Source organism: Mesoplodon densirostris, chromosome 15 (assembly GCF_025265405.1).
Source record: "Mesoplodon densirostris isolate mMesDen1 chromosome 15, mMesDen1 primary haplotype, whole genome shotgun sequence".
Taxonomy (NCBI): domain Eukaryota; kingdom Metazoa; phylum Chordata; class Mammalia; order Artiodactyla; family Ziphiidae; genus Mesoplodon; species Mesoplodon densirostris.
The window spans coordinates 26,204,966-26,232,227 of record NC_082675.1 but is presented as its reverse complement, the minus strand read 5'-3'; the positions used below and the strand labels follow the sequence as shown (position 1 = coordinate 26,232,227).

The 27,262-nt window shown below is 58.5% G+C and overlaps 1 protein-coding gene across 1 annotated transcript; it reads right to left on the bottom strand.

Annotated features, from left to right (window-relative positions):
- Nucleotides 1–2,696: 2,696 nt before the first annotated feature.
- On the bottom strand, nt 2,697–26,114 carry PPM1F (protein phosphatase, Mg2+/Mn2+ dependent 1F). Its single transcript, XM_060119146.1, has 8 exons — nt 26,057–26,114; nt 21,045–21,287; nt 15,698–15,819; nt 12,238–12,440; nt 11,525–11,713; nt 9,360–9,503; nt 7,320–7,413; nt 2,697–6,155 (listed from the first exon to the last, which is right to left on the bottom strand). The coding sequence occupies exons 2-8, from the start codon at nt 21,284–21,286 to the stop codon at nt 5,848–5,850; spliced, it is 1,302 nt and encodes a 433-aa protein (XP_059975129.1). The 5' UTR covers nt 21,287; nt 26,057–26,114; the 3' UTR covers nt 2,697–5,847.
- Between the last annotated feature and the right edge of the window lie 1,148 nt (nt 26,115–27,262).

Genomic DNA, 27,262 nt, shown 5'->3' with positions numbered 1-27,262 from the left:
ACGATGTAACTGATTATCATCAGTTACATCCTATCTATGACATCGCTTCTTGGTGTGTTTATGTCAAACACTTGATGGAAGAACTGCCCAAGCTGGGAGAGGCAGTCATGACAAGGGACTGTTCACGGCGAGGCCACCCAGGCTGGACGGGAGAGGCAGCTGCTGAGAACCAGCTTCATCCGTGAGGCCTGAATTCACGCAGAACATGACGACACCAGCAGGCCTTAAATGGACCAAGTTGCAGCCCGTTTTTGCCAATGAAATATGTACATGCAGTTCAGGCTCAAATTTATGGCTCTTTTATTTTTATGTATTTATTTTTGGCTGCGTTGGATCTATGTTGCTGTGCGTGGGCTTTCTCTAGTTGTGGTGAGCTGGGCTACTCTTTGTTGCGGTGCATGGGCTTCTCATTGCAGTGGTTCCTCTTGTTGCAAAGCACAGGCTCTAGGCACACGGGCTTCAGTAGTTGCGGCGCGTGGGCTCAGTATTGTGGCTCGCAGGCTCGAGAGCGCAGGCTCAGTAGCTGTGGCACATGGGCTTAGTTGCTCCGTGGCATGTGGGATCTTCCCAGACCAGGGCTCGAACCCGCGTCCCCTGCATTGGCAGGCAGATTCTTAACCACTTCGCCACCAGGGAAGTCCCTATGGCTCTTATATTTAATCTTTTTCATCTTCAGCAACTTTATATTGTTTCTTTCTAGGCAAAAAGGTGCCTTTCACTTCTAGAGGCTTTTTGTTTCGTTTCTGAACACTTAACTTGGCTATTTTGTTCCACACCCAAAATCAAATCTTGTTTTTCTTCTCTCTTTTCCAAGTTTTGTCACATAGTCATATTACTTTTATAATTTAAGAAAGGAGGGGGAGGGGAGGGGGAGAAAAGGGAGGAGGAGGAGGTGGTCTCCCCAGCCACAGCCATAAGGAGCGGCGGAGACAGTGGTCTGAGGAGGGGCCGCCCTGGGCCCGGGCCTGGCACCTGGGGGTACCCTCTGCCGGGGCTGGAGTGGTCCCGAGGCTGCACATACCCCTTGGCCTTGGGCGCCCAGATGTCCAGGCTCAAGTCCCCGGAAGCAGACCCAGGATGAAGTGCAGCTTCATGGGTGGGGCTGGCGGAGGGTCTGTCCTTGACTGGTCCAGAACCAGGGCGGGCAGCTAGAAGCCCTGGGACCCTCTGAAGGGAACTGGGGGGCCGGCTAATCAGCAGCCCTCCCAGCTGGCTTCCTGCCTGTCTTCCTGGCTCTGCTGGCTGTCGGTGGCTTCCCCAGGCTAGAACCCCCACCTGGTGGGCACGAGACCCAGTCCCCTCCCACCCCCAGCCCCACCAAGGCATACCTTGTGCCCTCAGCTGTCTGTGCCAGACTTGGCCTCTGGGTGCAGGTTCATCCCCTGCTGCAGCCCTCACTCCCAGCTGCTATCACGCTGGCCTGGTCCTGGTCCAGGTCCAGCAGGTGAATAAGGTCCAGCTGCACCAGGGGTCACTCAGCCCCACCCACAGGTTCCAAGCTGTGTGACTGTGTGTGAGTGTGGGGGTGCCACTATCTGCCTGCAGCGCAGATTCAGACACGTGGGCAGCTTATTAGGGAACAATCAAGACAGCATACACTTAAGAATGAAGTTCTGCCGGGCAGATTATGCTGGGAGCTTTGGAGGAGGCAGAGGGGGCAGGCAGGGGGACACAGACAGGTGAGTAGGTGGGGCTGGGGGGGCCCAGGGCCTGGTTGGGAGCCCCAGTCTCCTGTGGTGGCAGGCTGGAGCTAGATAAAGCTGCCTCCCTTGCTGCGGGGCCGGAGGGTGGGAGACCACTGCCCCAAGCCACCTGGAGCCAGAGGGGCACTGAAAGCCCTCAGGGGTGATTTCGGAGCAACACGCAAGGCCCACAGTAGGCGAGAGGGGGCATGCAGGCGCAGGGGACAAAGGCTCAGCACGGGGTCAGGGGTGGAGGTGGCAGTGTCAAAGCCATCCTGGCTGGCTGGCCCAACTCCCCTGAAAGCACCAGCACCACCTCCTGCCCCTGTCTTGGGGAGTTCAGGCAGCATTTCGGCGCCGTGGCTCAGCAGTCCCCGCGTGCAGGCATTTTTGATGTTTCCCACGTTCCCTTGAGATCTGAGCTCGGCCAGAGCACATGGGACCTCCTGTCTGAGTGTGATGGGGGAGGGTCTCCATCCTCAGAGTCCCTGGGCCTCTGAGGACTCCTGCAGGCTCCCCAGGGGCCAGATCCCCCCCCCAACTTTTCTAAAAAAAAGTATTTATTTTTGGCTGCGTCAGGTCTTAGTTGCAGCACGCGGGCTTCTCTCTAGTTGTGGTACGCGGGCTCTAGAGTGCGTAGGCTTAGTTGCCCCACGGCATGTGGGGTCTTATTTTCCCAACCAGGGATTGAACCCATGTCCCCTGCGTTGGAAGGAGGATTCTTAACCACTGGACCACCAGGGAAGTCCCCTGACCCCCCTCTTGTCACCCCTGGAAGAGGCTCGCAGTGAACAGCTTTCCTGCTGCTAGTGCTGGCGGACTCCCAGGGACGGGAACCAGGCTGGCTGGTGGGCCAGGGGGGCTCCAGGCCGGCAGCACTCTCCCGAATCATCTGCTCACTTTGCGAGATTGGTAGATGATCCCCCAGCAGCTTCCAAACACACCCTGGTCACCAGGGACCAGGAGCGAGGAGGCCAGAGAAGGAGACAAGACTCGGGACTCTGGGGTGGGGTTCAGAGCTTGTGGTTTATTGACACGAGCACAGAGGCCCCTGGGACTTGTCCCTTGGATGGGGAAACAGCCACCCTGTCTGGGAACAAGACCTCCTCGCACAGAACACCACTTCCAGGAAGCGCACCAAGATGTGCATGGATAAACCCTCGGCAAGGCTGCAGGTACATTTGGCAAAGCTGTGGAGCCTTGGGGAAGAGCGCAGGCCTCCAGGGCTGCCCGCTTGGGGCTGCAGCCAGAATCAAACCCAAGAGCTCATTCTGCAAAGGCCCACTTGGTCTCCATTTGGCTCGGGTCGGGGTCAGGCTCAGGAGCAGCACAGCTGTACCCCCACCCTCTGAATACTGCAGACGTGGCCAGGACACCTGAGTCCACGGTAGAACTCTAGCTGCAGGGGAAGGGGCAATGGGGGGGCCGCATGATGGCCCAAGGAGGACAGGGGTCCCTAGAAGGTGACCCAGGATCCCAGACAGCCTGTGCTTCTCCTGTGAGGCCTGTCCCCCGTCGCTCTTCCCCCTGAAACACACCAGTTCCTAGTCCTAGATGCTGAGGATGGGCTGGGTCAGGGAGGCTGTATTTCCCCCTGGGATTTCGGCACTGGCGCTGGCCCCTCTCCTGGGCCTCCCCCACCCCTGCTGCCTGGGAGCTGCCCCACCTGTAAAAGCAGGGCTCAATAGCTCTGGCTTTTGTTTTCCATATAAGGCGCTGGCATCAGTAGCTTGATTCTTCCCCAGCCCACTTACTGTTAAGAATAGATACTAATAATACTTAATCACCCCTCCCTGCTGGCAGGGGGAGGGACCCTTAGCCCTGGCAGCATCACCTCAAGACGCCCCGGTTTGCCCAGCACCTCCAGAATTCCAGTGGCAGCTGCACAGACTCAGTGCAACAGACTCAGTACAGAGGGGACACTGAGGCCCAGGGATGCACAAAGATAATGACGGAGTGACAAAGCTGGGGCTTGAGGAGGCGACCGAGGTTTCCAGACCAGTGTCCCTGGCTAGTGGCCCTCTTGGGACTGTGACCTGAAGAGGAAGTGGGCCAGGACTCGCAGAGGCTGAAGGTGCCCAGTCCAGAGGGGAGGATGGCTCAGTGCCCAGGTGTTGCACGAGGCAGGGCTCCCTCGGGCCCCCACCCCAACCTGAGGGCTGGCTGATCCCTGTCCTGGGAGGGGCCGATGAGGGGGCCTCTGGCTCCCAGAAGGCAGGGCATTCAGGTTAGCCAGAGCAACATCTGCTCACTGGGCCACCAAAGCTGCTCTCTGAATTGTGACCATGCTAAAAATGCTTTCTACCAGGAGCCCCTGAGCACGTGGTCTCAGCGGCTTCATCCCTGCTGGGACGGGGGGAAACGCTGAGCCTGCAGGTGGCGTCCCCCTGCTTCCTGGGGACTGGCCTTAGGAGGGGCTCTCACCGCCCTCCCTTCCCTGGGTGAGGCCGGGCCAGAGGCTCCCTCAGTGCAGCCGGGATCAGGGTGCGCCCTGCACAGCCTGTCCTGGGCCCTCCTACTGCAGGTGGGCTCTGACCGCCTCCATGGGACCCCGCAGCCAAGGACCCGGCACCAAGCCCCCTCAGTGACATCCTCTAACGCCTCAGCTAAGCCACCCACTGCCCTTCCCAGACCTGCCGGCCTCTGCCTGTGGCAGCCTGCCCACCACAGGGAGCCCAGGTCCTCCCACTAGGTACCCCTCTCCCTGGGCCCTGACCTCCGCCTGGAGCCCCTGCCCGGCCCTGCGCTTCCAACCCTATACCCACTCAGTGGGAGCCAGCAGGCAGGTGGGCTTTGGGCAAAGCAAGGCAGCAGAGGCCGCCACCCACAGGCAGAAAAGGACAGACTCCCAGTGGCATCCCCCCTGCCTCCAAACACAGCCGGAGACCCTCAAGCTGCCTCGGCCTTGCAGAGCCCCTTAGGTGTGTTTCCTGTTGAAACCAATTCAACTACCAACACACAAGACCTCTGGAACATTCCAAACAGCAGCAAGGACCCGCCCACTGGCGGAGCTCAGTCCCTCAGCCTGGGGTCCAGTCAGAGACTTGAGAGGCAGGGCCACAGTCACCCTGACTCTGGAGCCCCAAGGCCCAGCCCACGTTCTCATCGGCGCATCACAAAGGCAGAAAGAACTCTTCCGGGAAGAATTCTGGCCAAAATTATAACATTCTAACAAAACAAATCCTGCTTTTGAAAAAACTGAAACGTGCTATCGGAACCCAACACAGGCCTGGCAGTTCCAGCCTTGCCTAAAGCTGTTTAAGGCACTTGAATGGCTTATTTACACCACCTGGAAAAGTGTGTTTCAATCCTGATTTAGGAGAAAAAATCCAGTAATACTGCAAAAGAAGTTTCTCAAAAAAAAAAAAAAAAGCAATTCTTAAGTTTTCTAAGGAATAAAATAAGTGCTGAGCTCTGCTTAAGTTATTATGACACAACGGGTCCTACTGACACTGACAGAACAAGGACAAAACCGGAAATACTACTTCTGAATTAGACTTTCCCTGGAAAAAAAAAACCACCAACAAGACACACGTGTCTTTGTCTGAGCGTTCCCTCCCTGGTGCACGAGGGGTGAGCAGGAACCAGGGAGGTCACTGGTGGGCACTGCAGATCAGACCCCTGGCACCCCCCCTTCCCCATGAGGCCACCCTCCCCACTTGGGAAGCCACTTGGCTTGGCCAGGACCTGCTGGGCACCAGGGCCAGACAGGAACATCGGTCCATACAAGCCCTCCCAGTGATGGGCAGTGAGGGGCAGATGGGAAAACTTTGCTGGACACCCAGGGCACTGGAAAATGTCTGCGGCTCCTGGTTCTGCCCGAAGGTCCCACACACAGAGTCCTGCTACCCTGCGAGCATGCCCCGTGTCTTTGGTTTGGCTGTGGCCGCAGCCTGTAGCCTCTGGTCCCACCCCTGCCCGATGGGGCCCAGAGCCACTTCCTGGGCCCCTTCTCCTCCGTGAGGTCTCCTTCTTGGACTTCGCTTGGACATCCCACCATCCCACTGTCACCCCGTCTGCTGTGAGCAGGCAATGCCCCTGGCAGCCACCAGGATGGGGTGACGCAAGCAGGGCCAGAGGCCGTGGGTGGCGTCACCTGCCCACCTCCTGCCGTGTCCTAAGGCATCCGCGGGGGAGGATCACGGGGGCAGGGGGCCCGGACCTCCTAGCTTCTCGGCACAGCATCGGTCTCTGGCTCCAGCAGGTCTCGGGGGTCCCGGAGGAAGACCACCATGACCGTGATGTTGTCGTGGGAGCCCCGCTCCCGGGCAGCAGCCACCAGCTCCTCAGCCACGCGCAGCCCGCTGCCCTGCTGCCCGACCAGGTGGCTCCGCACGAGGCCGGCCACCTCCTGGTGGGGGACCACGTCGAAGAAGCCATCGCAGGCCAGCAGCAGGTAGTCCTCGGAGCCCGTCAGCGCCCGCGAGGCCGTGTCTGCCTCCCCAGACACGTAGGGCTTCTGGAAGACGTCCCCTGGGCATGGGAGAGAATCGTGAAGGCCATGCCGCTGCTGCTGTCCCCTCCCCAGGCCCCGGCCTGCCTGTGGCCACCCCGCCTCCAATACAGGGTGAAAAGTAGCTTCACAGGGTGCCAAGTGCTCCAAAGGAACAGAGCAGGGCGATGCGACAGACTTGCCCTGTGTCCCCGCGGGCAGAGTCAGAACCCAGCAGGGCCAAGGGCAGCTCCCTACAAGAGCTGTCTCCCTTCAGAGGGGACACAGGCCGAGGATGCTGTCCGGATGTGGCCCTGGCCCTCCCCAGCCCCTGCGGCTCCCTGCGCACCCAACGGGCACCTCGGCCGAGTCGGGAGGCTGGCTCTGCCTCCCATGCACCCTCTCCTATCCCCCATCCCAGGAGAGAACAGGGCACAGCCTCCGCCCGATCCTGCCCTGGGCTTCTCTCCTGCTCAGGCCTCCCCTGAGGGCTTCCCGCTGGTCCTCCTCCCCCGCTGTGGCCCTGACGTTCACTTCTCCCCAGGGCACGAGCCAGATATGTTGCTCCCTGACATGGAGCTGCCCAGTGGTCCTCTCTCCAGTCCCGGTCCCCTTGGAAGGAGCCTGACCCCTCCTGGCCTCCATGTGGGCCACCTCCCGGGGTCCAGCTGTAAGGAAGGCACCATGTGTGTCAAGAAGCACAAAACATTTCAGGACGCTTGGAGGGACCAGGGCCACATCTCAGGGTGTGGTGGGGGAGCAGGAAGGGAGAGATTTCTCAGCCCTGGAAGGAGGTCTGAGCCCCAGACCAAGGCCTGGCAGCCACAGGAGAAGACAGGGTGGGGGAGGGGGTGCCGTTTTTCTCACTTTTTTTTAAGATAGAAAAAAGAATCATCGGCGTGAAAGGTGGGTAGGGGAGGGTGAGCCTCATTTATAGACTGTCCATTAAAAATTACCTTTAGCACATACACTAACTGCCAAGGGTTTCCTCCTAGATCTTTCTGAGAAACTGTTTTAATGAATATAACTTAAGCTGCAATTATCTGTGCAGGATACAAGTTTCCAAGGTGGCTACACCTGTGCTCTGGATTCACCAGGGCCCTTTTGCAATCTGACTGATGAGCAGGTGAGGCTGCATTCCCAGACCACCCGGTGAGCACATTCCCGGGCCCTGGGGCCCCCTCCCACCCCCCTCACCTCCTTACCGATGGCTCTGGAAACAGCCAGGGTCCCGTTGACCCTCCAGCAGTCCATGTGGGACACAAAGCCACCCAGTGCCTCGATGCGGTCCTTCTCGTCCTGCGGAGACAGCCAGGGTGGGCCGGGTAGGCGGCGTGTGCCGATGGCATGCCCGCGCTGCCCAAGGGGAGACCAGCTGGTTCCAAGGCAGCACTGGGAGCTGTGGCTTTGATCAACGCCCAAGGGAAGGCTTAGTGAGGCAGTGAGAAATGATGAACCACCTAAATTATCCCAAAGATGCAGGAATTGCTAAGTAGGTGACGGTGCCAACGAAGACAGATGGCCAGTCCCCGAGCAGCCTTTTGGGGTCCAGGAAATGCTCACGGCAGCAGAAAGAGCCAGAGCCCCGGGGTCCAGGTGGGGATGCTGTGCCTCCCTCAATGGACCAAGCATGTGTACCTGCGGCCACTCTGCAGGGCTAGATGAAACCTGAACCAGGCCCTGGACGAGCCCTGTGCCCCTGCGTTCTTGTCCTTCTCATCCCACCCCTACCCCCATCCAGGCGCTGTCCGGCTCCACAGAGGACGACGGTGCTCCAGGCGTTAGGAGGACAGCACAGAGGCCTGGTCTAGCCACGAGTCCTAAAAACCGTTTCGGTCCTATAAACTCCCCTGAAGGAGAGGTTTCCCAGACGTGAGCCTGCTGCCTGAAGGGCGGTAACACAGTGTCTGTGCTGGAGCAAAACCCCATTGCCCCGTGCCCTCCCCTGTGGCTCCCACCTCTGTTACCTCACCTGGTACAAGGCTGGGGCATCCTGGGGCTCGGGGCACCCCTATCTTCACCTCTTGTCTCCTGGGACACCCACCGCCTCGGCTGCCCTCTCACCTCATCCTTCCCACCTGCCCGAAACAGCTTCCCCAAGGCCAAGTCCAGAGCTGGTGGCCGGTGGGTGGGTTCCCAGCGGCTTGGCTCAGCAAGGCTCCCTGCCCACTGCTTCCTCTCACCGGCCCCACCTCCTGCCCATTCGCCCAGGGCTGAGGGGCTGAGTGGCTCACCTGTGCGCGCCCAGGCAGGTGGCTGTTCCTCCTATGCTCCCTGCCACAGGGCTGCGTTCTCCTGCTTCCCCCCTACCTCTGATGGGACTTGCCCAATCTCCTGCCACACCCTCCCCACTGCAGACCCTGCAGCTCCACGCGTGGCCCCCGGGCCCATATCCCCAGCCCCTCCAGTCTTCACAGGGTGTCCCACCAGCCCCTGCACTCCCAGGGAACATCCCACCCCGAGCTCCCCGGCCCTCAGACCAAAGGCATCACCACCCTCTCAGAGGCCCAAGGCCTCTCTGGCTCCCCATCCCAAAGCCTGGCTTCCCTCTTCTCTGTCCCTCCTGACTTGACAGGCAGGTCCTCCCCACAGCTGGCCGGCGACTACAGTGGCATCTTTGTGACCCAGGCCTCAGCTTGCCCTCCGCTGGTCTGATCATTCCAGAAGCCACCAGATTCCTTACAAAGTGCCTCCTGCCCCAGGAGCAGCAGCCGTGAGTGCCTCAGTGGCCGGTCCTGGCTTAACCTGCTCTCTCCTGGACCCCAGGCCTGGCCTGCCGGGCCCACACCTGCCTTGGGATCCAGCTCTGCCTCCTTCCCTCTCATTTCCGCATCTCCCAGCAGCTTGTCCATGCCCTGCAGCTCTCAGCCCCAAGTCTGGTCCCTTCCAGCTCCGACTCAGCGCCACCTCCTCCCTGAAGCCCTCCTCCCCCACAGCCCAGGTGCCTGACCACTCCCCACCTGTCTGCAGGAGAGGACCCTGCCCGTTAACTCCACTTACTGCGCCGCCTGCTGGGCAGAGGGACCAGCTCTCCCCCGCAGCTCTGGGCTCCATGTTGCTGTGACAGGAAGGGCTCACGCAGGATTCCTGGCAGCTAAAGCCCCAAGCTTTAAGGGACCCCCAGCCACTCGAGTCAGGCAGGGAGCCCTGCCCTGGAGGAGCACCAGGAGTTTCCTGGGAAGATGGTCCAGGGCCCCTTTACATCCTAGTCCCCCTGACCACCTGCCTGCCCGGGGGCCCCTTACCTGCCGCTCAGGTCTGTGTGGCTCCATCAGCTTCACCACCTGCCCCTGCTGCACCAGGACCACCTGGGAGTCCCCGAGCCAGGCCACGTGCAGGGTGTTCCCGGCGATAAGCGCGCACACCCCTGTAGTGCCGCTCTGCAGCCGCTGCAGGGAGAGGACGCACGTGGGTGAGGATGGCGAGCCCGCCACAGGCACACGCCCCACGCTGGCCAGACACCAACCCCAGAACAGCGCTCAGTGGGAAACAGGAACAGACTGATGCACGCAGGGAGCAGGCAGCAGGAAAGGGGCATTTACATCAAGTCAGCAGAGCAGACTCTGCCGTTTCACGGTGTCAGAAAGCAGACAGGTGGGTGCCTGGGGAGCTGGGGGGCAGGGGCGGGGATGACCAAAGACAGAAGAAACTTTGGGGGTAATGAATACATCTGTTACCATGGTGACGGGCACACGGGCATAGACACATGCCCAAACCTACCAGACGGTACTCTTTGGACAAGTGGAGTCTCTTACATGTTAATTACGTCTTGGCAAAGGTGCTTTTAATAACACAGCCTAAACTAAACAGCTCTGCTTCAGAGACTCCTTTCTTGACTAGAGCAGCAGCCCTGAGCTCCCGGCTCGCGGGGCTCCCACCTCACAGTCTTAGACCTGGAAGGTTTTCTGTTTAGATTCAAATCCAGCCTTGTTGATTCTGGTGAGGTCTGTGCTCAGAGCATCTGATGACAGTGCCTCCTGCCCCCACCACGTCTCCTCAGCCTTGTCAAAGGGGCCAGGCCTGAGCTCTCTAGGCCTGTTTCTCGATCTCAGAAAGGGACACGATCTTAGGATCCACGCTGCTAGGAGGACCCCTGAGGTTCCAAGGTGAGGTTCAGTGGGCAGTAAGGTCACAGAGGGACCGGATGCGTCCTTTCTTCTTTCAGAAACAAACGCCTCATCGCGGTAACTGCTGACACCAGCAGCCTAGGGAGACCTGCCCGGGGGAGGTGTTTGGGGGGTGGGGAGTATCAGGTGGACGTGTTGCTGCTTCCTGTTATTGCCCTTCGCCGATGGTGCGTTTTTCACAAATTGAAGGTTTGTGGCAACCCTGCCTCGAGCAAGTTTATTGTCACCATTTTTCCAACAGCATTTGCTCACTTCATGTCTCTGTGCCACATTTTGGTAACTCCTGAGATATTTCAAACTTTTTCATTATTATTCTTCTCTGTCATGGTGATCTGTGATCAGTCATCTTTGATGTTCCTACTGCAAAAAGATCACGACTCGAAGGCTCAGATGATGGCTAACATTTTTTAGCAATAAGGTGTTTTTTACGGTACGTGTGTTGTTTTAGACGTAATTCTGCTGCATGCTTATAGATGAGGGTACAGTGTAAACATAGCTTTTATCTGCACTGGGAAACCAAAACATTCATGTGACTTGCTTTATCCCAATATGCACGTTACAGAGGTGCTCTGGAACCAAACCCGCAAGATCTGAGGTCTGCCTGTATCGGTGCTGTGTTTTGTTTTCTGTACTTTACAATGTTTAGACAAATCAAGGGCCTTCTGAATCCTGAAGAAAGTACCCCTCCCAGGGCTAATTCCTGAAGAGAGCAAATGTCTCCCCAGGGAGCGTGCCTTTTCTGCACAAGCCAGGTGGTCTGAGCCCATATCCTCAGCCAGGGTCCCTTGCCAGGCCAACATCTCCCTGGCCTGGATGGCTGGGGACCACCCCGTAGCCCAGAGCCTGTCAGGCTTATTCAAACTATCTGGTCCTCAGCTTGTGACCTGCCTGCCTACGGAGATCACACTGAAGCCTTAGGGCCACGCTTTCCTCTCTCTCTGCCTCCTGGCTGACCCTGGTGCTCCCCGTGTGGCCCTGCGTGGGGTGGCGTCTCCTCTTGGGAACCATAAGGCAGATGCCTCTGCATCTGTCATCCCACTGTACCTGATTAGGAGGAAAGCCTGGGTGCATTTTAAGACAAGCTGCCCTTCCCCGTGAGGCCCTCACACCCTCTGCTGGAGTGGGGGCAGCCTCACACTGCTTCTATTCAAGCCCCCTTCCAGGCACAAGTGAAAGGACACAACTGCCAGCAGGGCTGAGCAAGGGCCTTCTTCCAGCACCAGCCACTTCAGCTTCCTTCCCTCTGCGAGGCCTGGCCCCTCTGGCCCCACCGCGGTTCTCACCTCTCTCCTGGCTTTCCAAAGGAACATCTCATCGGTGCAGCGGAAGGCTGCTTGCAGGGCCCCCGCGGGGTCAGTGGGCAGCTCTGGTCGGTGGGCAGCGACAGCGTGCACGTGCACAGATGCGTACCTTGCAGCATCCACCCCTCCATGCCCATCGAACACGGCAAAGTAGGCACGGTCCACAGAGTCCTGGGGGGGGAGTGTGGTGGGGGTCACAGTCCTGCCAGCCCTGGGCCTGACTGAGGCCGCAACCTAGCCAGAGACTCTGGTCTGGGGGTGGAGATGGGCACTTCTGGGACAGGGTGTGGCAGGACAGCACGGTTTCCACCACTGGACAGGCTACGTCGGGGGGTCTGGGAGAGGATGACCCTCGGGAGCCTCAACTTCTGCTCTGGGCCCAGCTGGGGGGAGCATGGGATGAGGGGAGAGGCGCCAGGTGGCTCCCCGTGGGTGGGGAGAGCAGGCTCAGCAAGCAGGGGTCCAGGTGCATGTGGTGCTGGGGCCTCCCGTTCCTTAGGCCCTCAGCCGGGAAAGCCAGGGGCTGGGGGCTGCCCAGGCCCAGGAGCGCTGGGACCTGGCCCCCTGACGGCAGCCGTGGTCATCCCTCCTGTCTCGGCTCCAGCCGGCAGCCCCGCTCGGCACCCAGGGTCCTCCCCCGACCTTGCAACCTCCCACTTCCCTCCCGGCCCTCCCCACCCAGGCAGAGCACTCACCGATAGGCCAAAGAGCAGGTTGAAGGCAGGGAGGCACACGTGCCGGTCCTCCATCCTGCGGCGGGCATTGCGGATGGCGTGCACGGAGACCAGCCACTGCCGCTGCGGGACCCTGGCAGCCACGGGCATCTGCTTCTGCCACTGGCTGCACACTTCCCAGAGCCGGTCAAAGAGGCTCCGTGCCAGGCCCGCAGCGTCCAGCACTAAGGGGCAGGACAGGGGGCTGTTAGGGAAGCGCCACCGCAGGCCCTCGGGGGCTCCCCACTCTCCACCCGCTTCCCGTGGCCCCTGTAGCCCGTTGCCACCCAGGGCCTCCTGAGCACAGCAGCCTAAGAAACTGCGCAGACAGCCCGTGTCATCAGCATGAGAAATGTCTGGTTTGGCAACACACACAAGGAGCACCTCCCCACCTCAACATGGCGAGGCCACACCCCTCACGGGAGCCCACCCCAAGGAAAGAGCTGGATATGCAAAGATAATTTAAGAACAAGTACAGAATCATTTATAATTGTGCATTAATTAGAAATAATATACACCCAACAACAGAGTAAATTATGGTCTGTTCTCCCGGCGACGAATTAAGCTGCTATTTTTCACAACTAAACACGTAACTGCCATTCGGTCCAGCAATTGCACCCTGGGGCTCGAATCCCAGAGAAATGGAGATTAGTTCACATGAGACATGCGCCCGGTGGTCCCAGAAGTGTTATCTGCAACAGCCAAAAGCTGGAATCAGCGCAGACATCCTTTAACAGGTGAACGATAAACTCCCAAACATCGCACCCCAAACAGTGCTCACAGGAAGGAAGGAAAGAGCTACTGACACACACAGACCTGGGCGAATCTCAGGGAACCACACTCAGTGAAAAGAGCCAATCCCATGTGATTCCATTTATACGCATACTTGAAACGACAAGATTATAGAGATGGGAGGCTGTCAGGGGTTAGGGTGGGGAGGGGGTATTATGGTAGCCATAAAGGTAACATGACATCCTTGTGGGATGAGATTACATCATGATCCTAGTCGTGATATTTCACTAGTTTTCGAGATGTTACCATTGGGGACAACACGATAAAGATGCAGGGGGTCCCTCACTGTTATTTCTCACAACCGCACGCAAGGCTATGGTTACCTGAGTTTATTTTTAAAAAGTTAAAGAGTGAAACAGAAATAGACTTTGCAAGCATATGAGATGCTCATGTCACGACATTAAAAAAATTTGATATTAAGAAAAAATGTGAAAAAAAGAGAGGAAATTACACATATGGTTTGATCATGAGAACGTGAAAAGCCTTCGACCCGCCTGGACCCAGAAGATAAGAGGCGGGAAAGGCATAAACCCCATGAGGTCAGCAGTGGGCATCCACCGGGCTGGGTCCGCGGCTGAGGCTTTTCCTTAAGGACACTTTTTTGTGCTTTTCCCATATTCCACTATAACCAGGAGCTGGTTTTAAAATTCATCCATAAATGCTTTGCTACTTCTCCCTTCGAGAATGGGGCCTAATCCCCTCCCCTTGAGGACAGGAAGGAGGACCTCGGCCCACAGACTCCTGAGGCCGCTCAAGGGAACTGCTTGCTGGGGCAGGGCGGGGCGGCTGGAGGCTCCACCTGCCCGGCCACACAGAGGTCTCAGTCACACCTCCGCCCTCAGGAGTTGATTCTTTTTTAAAAAAATTAATTAATTTTTATCTGTGTTGGGTCTTAGTTGTGGCATGCGGGATCTTCTGTTGCGGTGCGCAGGCTTCTCTCTAGTTGTGGTGCATGGGCTCCAGGGTGTGTGGGCTCTGTAGTTTGCGGCACGCGGGCCCTCTCACTGAGGCGCATGAGCTCAGTAGTTGTGGCGCATGGGTTTAGTTGCCCCGCGGCATTTGGGATCTTAGTTCCCCGACCAGGGATCGAACCTGCGTCCCCTACATTGGAAGGCAGATACTTTACCACTGGACCACCAGGGAAGTCCCAGGGCAGTGATTATTATAACACCTGAGTGATGCCAGTTTTGCAAGAATGGCTTCGATAGACAGACTGATTTGACTGTGTTCTACTCCCATGACAGGGGTGAGCTGTTGAGGGCAGCAGGCCCAGGCCTGCTTGGAGGGCAGGGCCGGCCGAGATGTCCTTCCCCTTCCCCAGCCGGCAGGGCCCCCAGGCCTGGCTCTAGGGTGTCAGCTGCGCAGTTCCTTCCCGCCAGCAGGTGGCGCTGACTTCCCGCTGGACGTGGGCAGGGCTGGCAGGGCGCCCCTTTGTGGGCAGCAGGCTCTGCAGAGGACAAAGGCGGTCTTGTCACCCGCACAGCCTCAGGGCAGGAATTCGGAGCTGGGCTGGGCTGGGCTGGGCTGGGCTGGAACGCAGCCGGGGCGGGGAGCCAGAGAACAGGGTGGGGGGCGAGGCCACGTGTGTCCCCCCCCTCCTGGCTCTGCCCTCCATGTGGCATTAATGCCAAGTTTAAAGGGACATAGCTGGATAGTAATTATGTGAGTGGTGGAGGTGTCAGGTAACCATCTGCAATGCATAAATGGACCGAATCGACACATTGTGCACTTAAATTACAGTTACAAGTCAATTATGTCTCAATTAAAAAACAAACAATAATAAAGCAACACAGTCCAATAAGAAATGGCAAAGGAGGGGAAATCTGCTGAGGCTCCGACTGCCCCCGCCCACCCCCACCCCAGGGCTGGACCCCAGGACCCACCCTGCTTCTCTGCATCCCAGCTGGCCCACAGTCCCGCATCTTCTCCAGCAGGTGTGGAGGAACTGAGACCCTGCTCAGGCGGGGCTCACCCAACACTCTACCAGGGCCTGGCCCACAGGCCCTCGCTCTCTGCAGTTCCGGTCCAACGTGAACCGACTTTTGGGTGGAATACAGTTGGAAGGAACTACTAGGAAAGGGACAGAAAGGCCTGCAAAACAAGGGCCCTGCCTGATCCGAGGCTCATTCCCATCCTGGGCTCCTCTGGCCGCTGACTGCTGTCCCAGGAACAGGACACAGGCCTCTGTGGAGCCTCCCCAGGCTCTCAGGGACCCTCGAGTCTCCACCTGACAAGGGTCCCAACCTGGATCAGCTGAGACACGGCCCAAGCTCTGGGTTTTCTACCACTGGACCCCGGGACCGGCTCCCGCATCACCACCCACTTGTCACCCGTTGAAGTGGAAGAGCGTGTGGGTGAGGCCCGATGGCAACTCGGGCTCCTCCTGTGTGACCCGGGACATGGCTGTTTGTCTCCCGGGCTGCAGCGCTCACCCCGCTGGCTCCAAGCTGGGGAGGTCTCTCCCCGCGTCTGGGGTCTGCCACCCTGTCGTAAGCACATGAGCCCAGCGCTGCCCACAACCTCCCTGTCCGCCAGCAAAATGGGAAATGAAAGGGGGGCCAGGTGAGCCCTGATGCTCCCCTGCAGTCTGGCCCCCATCTGGCTGGAGAGTGTTGCCCAATAAGCCCAGGGCCCCAAGAGGGAGACTCACGGGTCACAGGGGCCTCCTCCTCCTCCTGCTCCAGCAACTTCCTGAACTCAGAAAGGTCCGTCTGCAGCAGCTGGGTAACTGCCTCGTGGGCCAGGCAGGCAGCAAGTGGTGGCGGAGCGCTCCTGGGGGCACGAACCCGGAGTGAGGGGCTGGCTCCTCAGCAGAAGCCAGCACCCCAGAGCCTGCCCCACACTCCAGGCAGAGACCCCCAGCCCCTTTCTGCTCCCGGAGGCCCTTCCAGAGGTAGCGGTGACCACTCACACTCCACGTGCACCCACAACAGGCAGGTCGGCCTCTGGTTCTCGTGCAGCTGGACGGCCATCCACGCAGTACCATTTACGGGGCCCTCACTGGGGCTGGTGGGGAGGGGGAGTCACAGATGTGCGAGCTGCCTCTCTGCTGGCCTCAGTGGCCAGGCCAAACTGCCTGACGTCCAGCCTTATACCAGCTTCTGGTCCCCAATACCAGCTGGGGACCCTTGGGGGTTGGGGAGTCCTATAAGTTGAACTGTGTCTCCCAAAATGTGTATGTTACAGTTCTAACCCCCAGTGCTTCAGAATGTGACCTTACTTGGAAACGGGGTCGCTGCAGATACAATGAGTTAAAATGAGGTCCCACTGGAGTAGACTGGGCCCCTAATGCAGTAATGCTGGTGTCCTTATCGAAAGGGGAACTTCAGACAGAGACCCACAGGAAGATGCCCTGTGAAGGTGAAGACTGGTGAGCTGAGCCTATAGCCGAGGACCGCCAGCAACCGCCAGAGGGACCAGCCCAGCCGACATCCTGCTCTGGGACCTCCAGCCTCCAGAATCCTGAGACAATAGGGTTCTGTTGTTTAAGCTGCCCAGCCCGTGGTGCTCTGTCACGTACGCCCCAGGAAAGGAATCCAGGGAGCGTGGGACCCATGGGCAGTGTCTGGAAGATCAGGCTGTGTGCAGCCCAGGGCGTCCCAGGGCAAGGCAGGCTGTTGGGACAGCTGGTGAAGGGGAACCTGGGGAGGCAGCATGACCTTGGTGTGGCTCGAAGAGAGACATGATATGATCCAATTGGGCTTTTTAATTTTTATTTTATTTTTTTATTTAATTTTTTTGCACTTTGATTATTGTGCTTTGCTTTATTGCACTTTGCATACACTGCATTTTTTAACATCTTTATTGGAGTATAATTGCTTTACAGTGGTGTGTCAGCTTCTGCTTTATAACAAAGTGAATCAGCTATACATATACATATGTCCCCATCTCTTCCCTCTTGCGTCTCCCTCCCTCTCACCCTCCCAATCCCACCCCTCCAGTCGGTCACAAAGCACCGAGCTGATCTCCCTGTGCTATGCGGCTGCTTCCCACTAGCTATCTATTTTACGTTTGGTAGTGTATATATATCCATGCCGCTCTCTCACTTTGTCCCAGCTTACCCTTCCCCCTCCCCGTGTCCTCAAGTCCATTCTCTAGTAGTTCTGCATCTTTATCCCCGTCTTGCAATTGGGCTTTTTTAGACCTCCTGGCCTCATCTTGGAGGGTGGGCCTGGCAGTGGATGGGAGGGGACAGAGCAGGCATTGGGCAGGGGACCGGGTGGGTCCGCAGTGAGTCTCAGGTTCCACTGAGGTCAAGAGGCCTGTGGCCAGTGGGCACGTGGTCTGGGTGGATGAAAGGGGTGGGGCAGAGAGCGCCGGAGCAGCTGGAGAAGTGGGGTGACCCCAGGGGTGCCACCTGGGGCCGAGTCTGGGAAGCAAGACCTCTCTGGCTGCTACCAAGGTCAGACAGCCTGCGCAGAGCAGAGCTGAGGGTCAGTGCAGGCAGGAGCGGGAAAGCAAACAAGGGGGATGGGAAGCTTCCAGTACGGGACAAGAGGGACACTAGGCAGCTCCGGGAGGTCACGGGGTGGAGAGACCGAGGCCAGTGGGAAGCACTATAGGAAATTCTTTCCACAGGCTCCAGGGCCTGCCCGCCTAGCCCCCAGCCTCGGGGGCCCACTCCAGCCACAAAGACCCCTAGCTCCCCAAGTATAAGGGGTGGCTCCATCCCCCAGCTGTCTCTGCAGCCTCTAGGACTCATCCTGCATCCTGACCTGTCCCCGAAGGCTGGGCCAGGTGGGTGGGCACATCCCTCTGGGCGTCCCGGTGTGTGTCTACAGATGGCCTTAGGGACCTACTGGGATGAATCTGTCATTTTTTAAAATGAGATAGTGACTCAGGGGAGCAGCCTCTGGACCTGCCTTTAAAAAACAAACAGCCATGGACTTCCCTGGTGGCACAGTGGTTAAGAATCCACCTGCCAATGCAGGGGACACAGGTTCGAGCCCTGGCCCGGGAAGATCCCACATGCCGCAGAGCAACTAAGCCCGTGCGCCACAACTACTGAGCCTGTGCTCTAGAGCCTGTGAACCACAACTACTGAGCCCACGTGCCACAACTACTGAAGCCCACATGCCTAGAGCCCATGCTCCGCAACAAGAGAAGCAACCACAATGAGAAGCCCCAGCACCACAACGAAGAGTAGCCCCTGCTTGCCGGAACTAGACAAAGCCCGCGCGCAGCAACAAAGACCCAAAACAGCCAAAAATAAAAATAAGTTAGGCTTCCCTGGTGGCGCAGTGGTTGAGAGTCTGCCTGCCGATGCAGGGGACGCGGGTTTGTGCCCCAGTCCGGGAGGATCCCACATGCCGCGGAGCGGCTGGGCCCGTGGGCCATGGCCGCTGAGCCTGTGCATCCGGGGCCTGTGCTCCACAGCGGGAGAGGCCACAGCAGTGAGAGGCCCGCGTACCGCAAAAAAAAAAAAAAAAAAAAAAAAAGTTAATTAATTAAGAAAAAAAAAAGAAAAACAACCAGCCAAAGCATGAGAAGTGTGTTCCTCTGCCGTGTGGGGATTTCCTGCCAGCCTCTGGGCTTTCCTTTTTCAGGGCGGGGAGAAGTACACCTCTGCTCCCGGCGCTGGGGGCAGTGAGGCGGCTTCCGGCCACGGGGAGCGGACAATGCCTGGATGTGGGCCCCAGCCTGGCTTCCTGGCCGCCCTCCCAACTCATCCAGGGGTCCTGCCCTGCGCCCTGAGGCCCCTAAAGATAACAGCGATGCCTCGGAGACTGGGACCAGGTACCCAAGAAATAAGAACTGCTCTTATCTGGCCACCTCGGGGTTTCCAAGGAGCCTCCAGTCTAGAAGCAGAAATGAAAACGCACATCAGTGGCTACAGTGTCAGGGACGCACCACTTAGGGACCTGAGAGGTGACCGCTGACCACAAGGGGAGGACTGGAGGTAAATCACCACAGTCCCGACCTCGTGACCTGACTCCTGGACAGTCTCACGCAGGATTCCATTTACAACCCGAAAAACCCCGCTGACCAACACACTCGGGCCTGGATAGCCAAGAGCCTGCACACGAGCTGCTGGGACATGCATGTAGGGGCCCCGACCGCCAGACGTATGTAGACGTGTGACACGTGTGACATCTGTAAAGAAATACTAGGGAAGGACAAAAATAAATCCGTTAAAATGGCTGGAAAATATGAGACTTTAAAATACCACGTTTTAACATCCTTCAAGGTTGGGAATTCCCTGGCTAGTTAAGACTGCGCTTGCACTGCCGAGGGCCCAGGTTCGATTCCTGGTCAGGGAACTAAGATCCGCAAGCCGTGCGGCGGAACCAAAAGAAAAAAAAAATCCTTCAAGGTGGATTCGTGGGGGTCTATAGGGGCCATGGGAGCCCACCTGCACCACCCCTGCCAGCCTCAGGGTCTGGGGCTGTGAACCCTGGCCTCTTGCCAATCACCGATAGTCTCAGGCCTGCTATGTCATCTGCTAATTAACGGGAGCTCATTCACCCCCTGTGCTCAGGGCCTGGCACTCTCCCCACGCCCGCAGCCTCGCCCGCTGCTCGGCCTTGAGGAGCCCTGCTCCACCTTGAGAGTTTCCCCCTACTTGAGGGGGAAACTTGAGGCACCCGCCCTCCCCCATAACTAAACTCACCCCCCAAGGCCCTGCCCGCAAGAAGGTCCTCTCGCCCTCCTCATGCCTGGCAGGGGCACCAGCCCTGCCCAGTGGCTGCTGGGGATTCAGGGCCCCTCAACGTTCTTTCTGCCCCCCAAGTGCCACTGTGGTGCCTGGTGGGCACCAGGCCCTCCCTCCTCTGCGCTCCCAGCCCCTTGTCTCTCCCACATCCAGCACCCAGACCGCCAATGTGGCCTCGTCAGGCCCCAGGCCCACTCGGCTCCATTGATCTGCTTTACGGCACCTGCCTCTGAAATATTTTCCCAAAGCAAAACAAAGCAGCCCGCATCGCCCTCTGCACACACCACACCGAGGGACAGGTCACCGGCATTTCCCCCGAGCTCCATGGACGCGGCCCTGGAGCGGGCCCGCAGCCTTTACGTTCCTATTGCTGACTGTTACGGGGCCTCGGATCCCACCAAGCAGGTGCCCCGGCGGTGCGAGAGGGTGGGGCCTACCTGCCATGAAGAAAGAGCACTCGGGGACACGGAACACCACCGCAGAGGCCGGGGCATGTCCCAGCACAAGGGGTAACCCAGTGACTAGGGCTGGTGGGTGCAGCCCCTGGGGAGGGATGAGGTTCACAGGGGACGAATGACCCACCAGCCCTCACCCACAAGCCTCCCTTGTGGCTGCTGGTGGCGCACGGCTCCCTCAACACCTGCCAAGCTGGTCGTGTCCCTCTCTGAACATTGTCTTCACGGCCTGTGAAACGGGGACAGTGCCACCAGCTCTCAGGTCTTGGTGGCCAGGGGACCGCCAGGCCTCAGGCCAGTCTCTTAGCCTCTGCCTCCCTGACTGCAAGACCGGATAGAAATGGGACCTACTGCTAGCACCCATCAGGGGTTGAACTGTGTCCCCCGGAAAGGTCCCCTAAAGTCCTAACCCAATGGCTCAGGACGTGACCTAGTTTGGGATTAGGGTCTTGGCAGGTATAAGATGAGGTCACACAGGAGCAGGGCCCCTAATCCAATAGGACTGGTGTCCTTACAAGAAGATGAGAGACACAGACAGACAAGGAGGATGCCTGGTGACAACAACAGCCAGTCTGGGGTGATGTGTCTACAGGCCAGGGCACACTCAGGACCAGGCGACACCAGAAGCTAAGAGGAAGGCCTGGAGCGGCCCTGACTTCCGGCCCCCAGGACAATGAGACGGGGCACTTCTATTGCTCTAAGCTGCATGGTCTGTGGCGCTTGGTGGTGGCAGCCCTGGGAAACCCATGGGGCTGGTAGGGGAGTTCTGCGCAGACCGTAGTCAACAGGAGCGGAAGGCAGGGGGTGAAGGCAGCCAGGGTCAGGGTCGTGCCCTGTGCTCCCCTCCCCCTTCCATCCTGGGCCCCTGTCCCGGCACCCACACCGCTCACCTGCTGCTCAGGAAGCCCGTGGCCAGCTCAGCCAGCTCGCCTTCCACCTCCTCCTGGCTCAGCATTGTCCCTGGGACCTTCCATGGCAAAGGGCTCTCCGGGCCCAGCGGGGCTGGGAAGTCGCGGAGGAGCACATCCAGGAAGCTGGGGTTCTCCTCTGCCTTCTGGCTGTTCTGCTGTGGGGTTCCCGAGGCCATGCCCAGAGCATCCTGGGGGGCTGCTGCCGGGTCGCTGGTCTTCATTCTAGGGAGAGACGTGAGGGTTGGCAAGAATACAGTCGACCGGCTGGCTCCCTACAGCGCTGAGTGCCTCACTTTCTTTGCTTCCTCTTGAAGCATCGAGGGGCAGGCGCCGCACCAAGCCCGGGGCTCCAGGCAGAAAGGCGGGGCTACCGGGCCTCACACACAGTTCCGGGGCCCACGTGCGAGGGACAACCCTGAGAGGGGACCTGGGGGAGCCCAGAGAAGTGGCTTCAGGAGACAGAGCCCGGGGCAGAGGGATGTCCTGAAGGAGAAGGAAGGCATGTTCCTGGCAGAGGACGGCCGGTGTGGCCAGAGGCAGGCAGGAGAGGGACCCAGGGCCAGGCCATGCAGGCAGGTGGACACGGCCAGAGCAGGGGTTCCACCTGACCCCGGACCCGGGCAGCAGGGAGGTGAGGAGGTGATGCCACTGGGCCTGGGAGCCTGGAAGTCATGCCCAGAGGGGGGCAGGGCTACCTGACGGCACGGTGGCAGGGACATCGTACAGAGGGCGTGTGGGCAGGAGGGAAGCAGAGGGTTAACCCAGGAGAGTCAGGGCCTTTGGGACATGGTCAAGCCTTATAAGTCCTCTCAGGAGGAGTCCCAGGTCTCCTGAGATTAAAAGGTTTGTCCACGTCCACAAACACCCCAACCGTCCTGGGCTTCAAATGGGCTGGAGGATGGGGGATACAGGGGGCTCACTGCCCACTGAGGATCAGAGCTCCTAAGTCAGCACAAGTCTCCTGGAAGAACAGAGATGGGACACAGCAGACAAGCAGGCATGGGGGCGAGGGGGAAGGGGAAGCAAGATGTGTCATCAGTGGAGGGTCTGGAGGGCAAAGGGTGAAGCTTAAAGGGAGGTGAATTAAGAAACAGGGAATTCCCTGAAAGTCCAGTGGTTAGGAGTCGGCGCTTTCACTGCTGGGGCCTGGGTTCGACCCCTGGTCAGGGAACTAAGATCCCACAAGCCACGTGGCACGGCCAAAGAAAGAAAGAAACACAAAACCTCTCTCATCTACCAGCGAGGAGAATTGGAAGTTAATTTCTTGAAGTAGACACACATGAATAACACAGAAACTGGGGCGCTTGTGATGGAAGGTTCTGGGGACAGGCTCCCACTCATGGCCATCCCTCCTGTCTGCTCACAAGTGAGTGACACAACACAGCTCCAGGGCGCAAAAAACAAACAGGGAAACAAATGAAGGACGTAAGATAAAGAACAATCAGGTGAGAGCAAGCTAGACACTGCGTTATAAACACAAGGGTCCGAGACTGTGAGATGGGGGGCCAGGCCGGGCACCGTGGGGGTGGTAAGGGCAGGGAGGAGGTAGCCAGGCCGGCCTGAGCCAACGATAAACAACAGGAAGGTGGAAGGTGGCGTGAACTTCCCAGGAAGCTCGGACATCCTTGGGCAGGGAAAGAGGCCAAGCTGCCTCTTCTGCCTGTGAAATGCTCTGGCCTGTCGCATAGAGGAGAGAAATGTGAGTGATGCAGAGCTGCCCCAGGCAACACTGGCCCCAGCTCCCCTGCAATTCTGAGTCCAAACAAATACGAGGCCCTGAAATCGCTGGTGGCCCAAAGCATGCTCATCAGATATGTGATTAGGGTCAAATGGTGTTCACTGACCTCCCAGGGCGCATGGGAGGGCCCACAGCCGAAAGCAAAGCACCGAATTCAGGCCCTTCACCTTCAACCTTGCTGATGGTGGTGGGGTTTTTTTGGGATGCAGGGGCCTCCTTCTTGCCTCCCAGCCTTGGGATGCTGTTCCTTGGGCCTGTACCCGAATCCCCTGAGTCTGTTTCTCTGGGGGTTGGGAGCCCCTCCCCTCTGCAGCACCAAGGCCTGGTCTCCGCTGTGCTCCTGTGCCCACCGCCCCATGCCCAGGCATGACTGCACCTGAGGGTTGCGGGCTGCTACTCTCATGGCCTGGCCCAGCCCCGGCTTTGCTGACAGGTGGGCATCACCAGGACCTACCAGGCTTGTTTTCGCATAGCCTGGCAGAGCAAAGGGCCAGGAAATGACCTGGGACATGGCTTCCTTCTCTGGGGCCAGCTGGGGTAAGGGACAAGAGTAACTTCCTTCCTTGCCATCTTCTTCTCAACCAGCTCCTGGATCTGTGACCTACCCCAGCTGATATGCGCCCGGGGCCCAAGATGACAGCAGGAGGGAGAAATTCCTGCCCAAAGGGGCCTAGAGGCAGCCCTGGGAGGGTCAGGAGGGGCAAGGGCAGGACCATAGCCCTGAGCTCTCCCAGGACCAACTGAGGAGCCGGTCAAGAAGGATGGAGGCCAGCAGGCAGGCAGTGGGATGGCGGGATGCGGCGGGGCTGGGCCTGACCAGGGAGCTGGTGAGAGGCTGGGGTGGGGGTGGGGGGGAGACTGCTGCATGAGGACCTGGGAGGGGCGTGAGAGGGACACTGGGCTGCCAGCCCCCACTGCCACCTGCTCCACTGGTCTGGCCAAATGTGGCCCGAGGCCAGGTCCTCCAGCTCCTGGAATGACGCCCCTCTGCACTGCTCATCAGGAGGAATAACGGTGCTGCGGCTAATACCCGCCAGGGGACTGCAGGGCCGCCACCCTCTGAGCGCACTTCCCCTGCCATCTCTTCTTACACCGCCCCCCCCAATACCCCGCGTTATTACCCTCACCTTTCAGGCGAGGCGTCAGTCAAAGGGCCAAGTTACACAGCCAGGGTCCCAGTCAGGCCAAGGTGGGACTGCAGAGCCCGGCTGCTAACTGGATGAAACCCCGCCCACCCCTCATGGGCCGCCGACCCTGGGGCTGGCCACTCCCAGGCCCCTCTTTCATTTCTCCGCCCATCGCCCAGGTGCAGCCCTGAGAGGTGCAGCCCTGAGAGCTCCGGCCCTGCCTCTGCTGAAATCCCCACACCTGGGGCACAGCCGTCTTCACGGCTCTATAGCACTTCTGCTCGCATCTGACTTGTAAAAGCCCATTTTTCTTTTTTTTTTCCGTTTAGAATATTTATTATCCTCCAGTTTAACCGTTTTGACTTCAAAGCTCAACCAATGTGTGTTTGTACAACTGTGTTTTTCTCGGCAGTATGGACAAGATACTTGTCAAGTCCTGTTTGATTTCAGAACAGGAGTGAAGAGAGAAACAGCAATCTTTAGGAAGGGAAACTGCATCACTGTTACAAAAGTATCTATTCACAGTTAAACATTTTTCTGCAAGTATAGAGCCTTATTCCTTCGTTCATAAACAAACCCTGGGAAGAGTATGGCAGAAACCCTTCCAGATACTTTCCCACATATGTATTTTTTTCTTTTTAAAACACTTATGGTAAACTATATATAACATACAATTTATCATTCTACCCTTTTAAGTGTACAGTTCTGCTGCATTAAGCACGTTCACATTGTCGTGCAAATGCCACTTTTTACAGGCTTGACTTCTCACAAGATTATAAGCTGTACTCCCACACCTGGTCTCTCGGCTGTACCACGGCCCTCCGTGCAAGGCCCTTTGTGCACGGCTGCTGGCATGTGTGGGCAGAGGGAAGGTGTCGGCCTCCTCCCAACACCCCCCTGCGGATGGTGTGGGCTGGGAGGTGCAGCCTGAGGCCTGGCGCCTTGAAAGAGGAAGCAAAGACACTCTACTAAATGTGGTGGGCAGCAAACAGGTCCTAAGGGCAGGGCTGGCTTCAGGCCATATCACAAAGGAATTCTAGGAATGAACGTGTGGAGGTTTGCAGAGTGGTCTGCATCCTGTTTACCTCTCACAACTATGCTGAGTACACGCTGTTGGACTCAGTCAGGTTGCAATGAAGAAACAGACTCAGGGAAGGTCAGCAACCTGAGGCCACACAGGCAGGAAATGGCAAAGCCGGAATCAGGTGGGGTCTTCCCACGCCTTTGTCATTTCCAGCTCAGTTGCAGGAGGAAGAGTGAACTGTGACAATAGGCCGGATATGGCACAAAAGCCAGCAGTGAGCTTCATGTTCTATCTCCCATGGTGGGAGCACAGCTAACCCACAGAACTCGCGCCAGGGAATGTCATTAGGATGTGTCACTCAAGACGTGTCACCCAAGACATGTGTCCAGCTGAGCGGAAGGCTGCGCGGAGGAGTCCATCACCATTGACTAGGCCCCACTATGTTAAGCCCTACACTAAAATCCCTACAATCAGCTGCCATATCTCCCTGTTGCACAGAGAGGCTAAGGGGCTTGCCTGAAGTCACACAGCTGCACTGCTGGAGCCATGGCCTCCCTACCGGAGGTTCAATCTCAGACGCGTCTCGCTAAAGCTGCTGTAGCCCAAGCACTGGCTTTAACTAAAACACCTTAAATACGCTTGGGGGAGGGCCGGGTTGGGGCAGGCCAGGGGTGGAGGCGCTGGGGCAGAGCTGCAGTCCGACAAAGGTGCGGGGGCTTCTGGGGTAGGGGTCTGCGCAGGGGCCCGGCCAGATGCTCCCGTGGGGGCGGAGGGGAAGGAGGAACCCCAAGCATTGGGGGCACGTCAACCCTCAGCACCGCATCCTACTTCACGGCCCTCGGCCCCCCGGCTCGGCCACACCCCCGCGGGCCCAAACCCCACCGCTGCACCCTGGGCGCGCAGCCCCCAGGCCTGCCCCGGGCTCCCCGGGTCCCGGCTGCCGCCCCCGCTCTTCAGCCCCCACTCGGCTCCCAGCCCCTCGCGGCTCCCCATCTCGGCCTCCCCAGCTCCCCAACCCGCCCCTGCACCCCGGGCGCCGCCGCCGGAGCCTCCCCGGGCGCCGTCAGCGCCCCGCGGCACCCCGGGTCCCCACGGTGCTCACCTGCCACTCGGCCGCCCGGCGCCCTCTAGCCGCTGCAGCCGACCCCGCCCACTTCCCGTCCGGCCGCCACGGGCGCCGCGCAGGCGCAGTCGGGCCCAGGCGGGCGGGGCCGGCCTCTGCTGCCCCCTGGCGGCCCGCTGCGCGCGCCGGCGGCCCCACCCGCAGGGCAAGCGCACCTGCGGCCTGTATCCCGGCCATTGCGGCAGGTCTCTACCTGTGGTGGCTGTGTAGACGGGGCGGTGTCCAGAAGTTAGGCAACTTGCGCAGTCAACAGACGGTTAGCAGCAGAACAGGGATGCGAGCCCACACTGCCCAGGGCCCACGACACTTTTAGGGACGGTTAGCTTCCAATGGCCACAAACTCACACACATTTAATATCTACAGGTCTGGAGATCAGAAGCCCGTAAGGTCTCAATGGGATAGTTCAAGAGTCATCAGGGTGCCTTCCTTTCTGGGGGCTCTAGGGGAGAACGTTCTCCCTCCTTTTTCAGCTTCTAACTGCCCTACCCCTTGGCTCATGGCCCCTCCCACCTTCAAAGCCAGGACCGAAAAGACCCTTGTGATGACCTTGGGCCACCCAGATGACCCCAGGATAATCTGTTTTAAAGTCAGATGAGCAACCTTAATCCCACCTGCAGCCCCGATTCCCCTCCACCACGTCATCTAACAGCATAGTTCCAGGGACAAGGACCTGGACATCTTTGGGGGTCATTTTTCTGCCACCTTAGAAGCCCAGGGGAAAAAATTTTTTTTTTGGCTGCGCCACGTGGCTTGTGAGATCTTAGTTCCCCAATGAGGGATCAAACCCATGCCCCCTGCAGTGGAGACACAGAGTCCTAACCACTGGACCGCTAGGGAATTCCCAGAAAATGTTTTAATGCCAGAAAAGATAAATGAACTTTTAGGTCAAAGAAAATGTCTTAGTATATAATATTAATATATTCATCTTTATATCAATGCAGTTGTAAAGCATAATTTAAACTTTTTATGGAGGAAGAGCTCTCAGAAGCCCCACTGGGGCCCTGCCCACCTGACCTCCAGGCCCACACATGGCTTTTGTCCATCCCAGGAACTAAAGTTTACTAACAGGAGGGTCTGGAGAACAAGCAGTTGGCAGATTTGAAAGGACACTGTCTGGGGAAGGGGTGGGTGTGGAAGGCAGGAGGTGCCTGGGCAGAGGAAGCAGGGTGGAGCGGGTGCTGCTC

Coding starts and splice junctions, on each gene's coding strand:
- PPM1F (XM_060119146.1), bottom strand. CDS start 21,286: ATGAAGACCAGCGACCCGGCAGCAGCCCCCCAGGATGCTCTGGGCATG. Junction 15,820..21,044: donor ACGGGCTTCCTGAGCAGCAG/GTGAGCGGTGTG, acceptor TCGTGCCCCCAG/GAGCGCTCCGCCACCACTTG. Junction 12,441..15,697: donor GGAGGAGGCCCCTGTGACCC/GTGAGTCTCCCT, acceptor CCTGCCCCTTAG/TGCTGGACGCTGCGGGCCTG.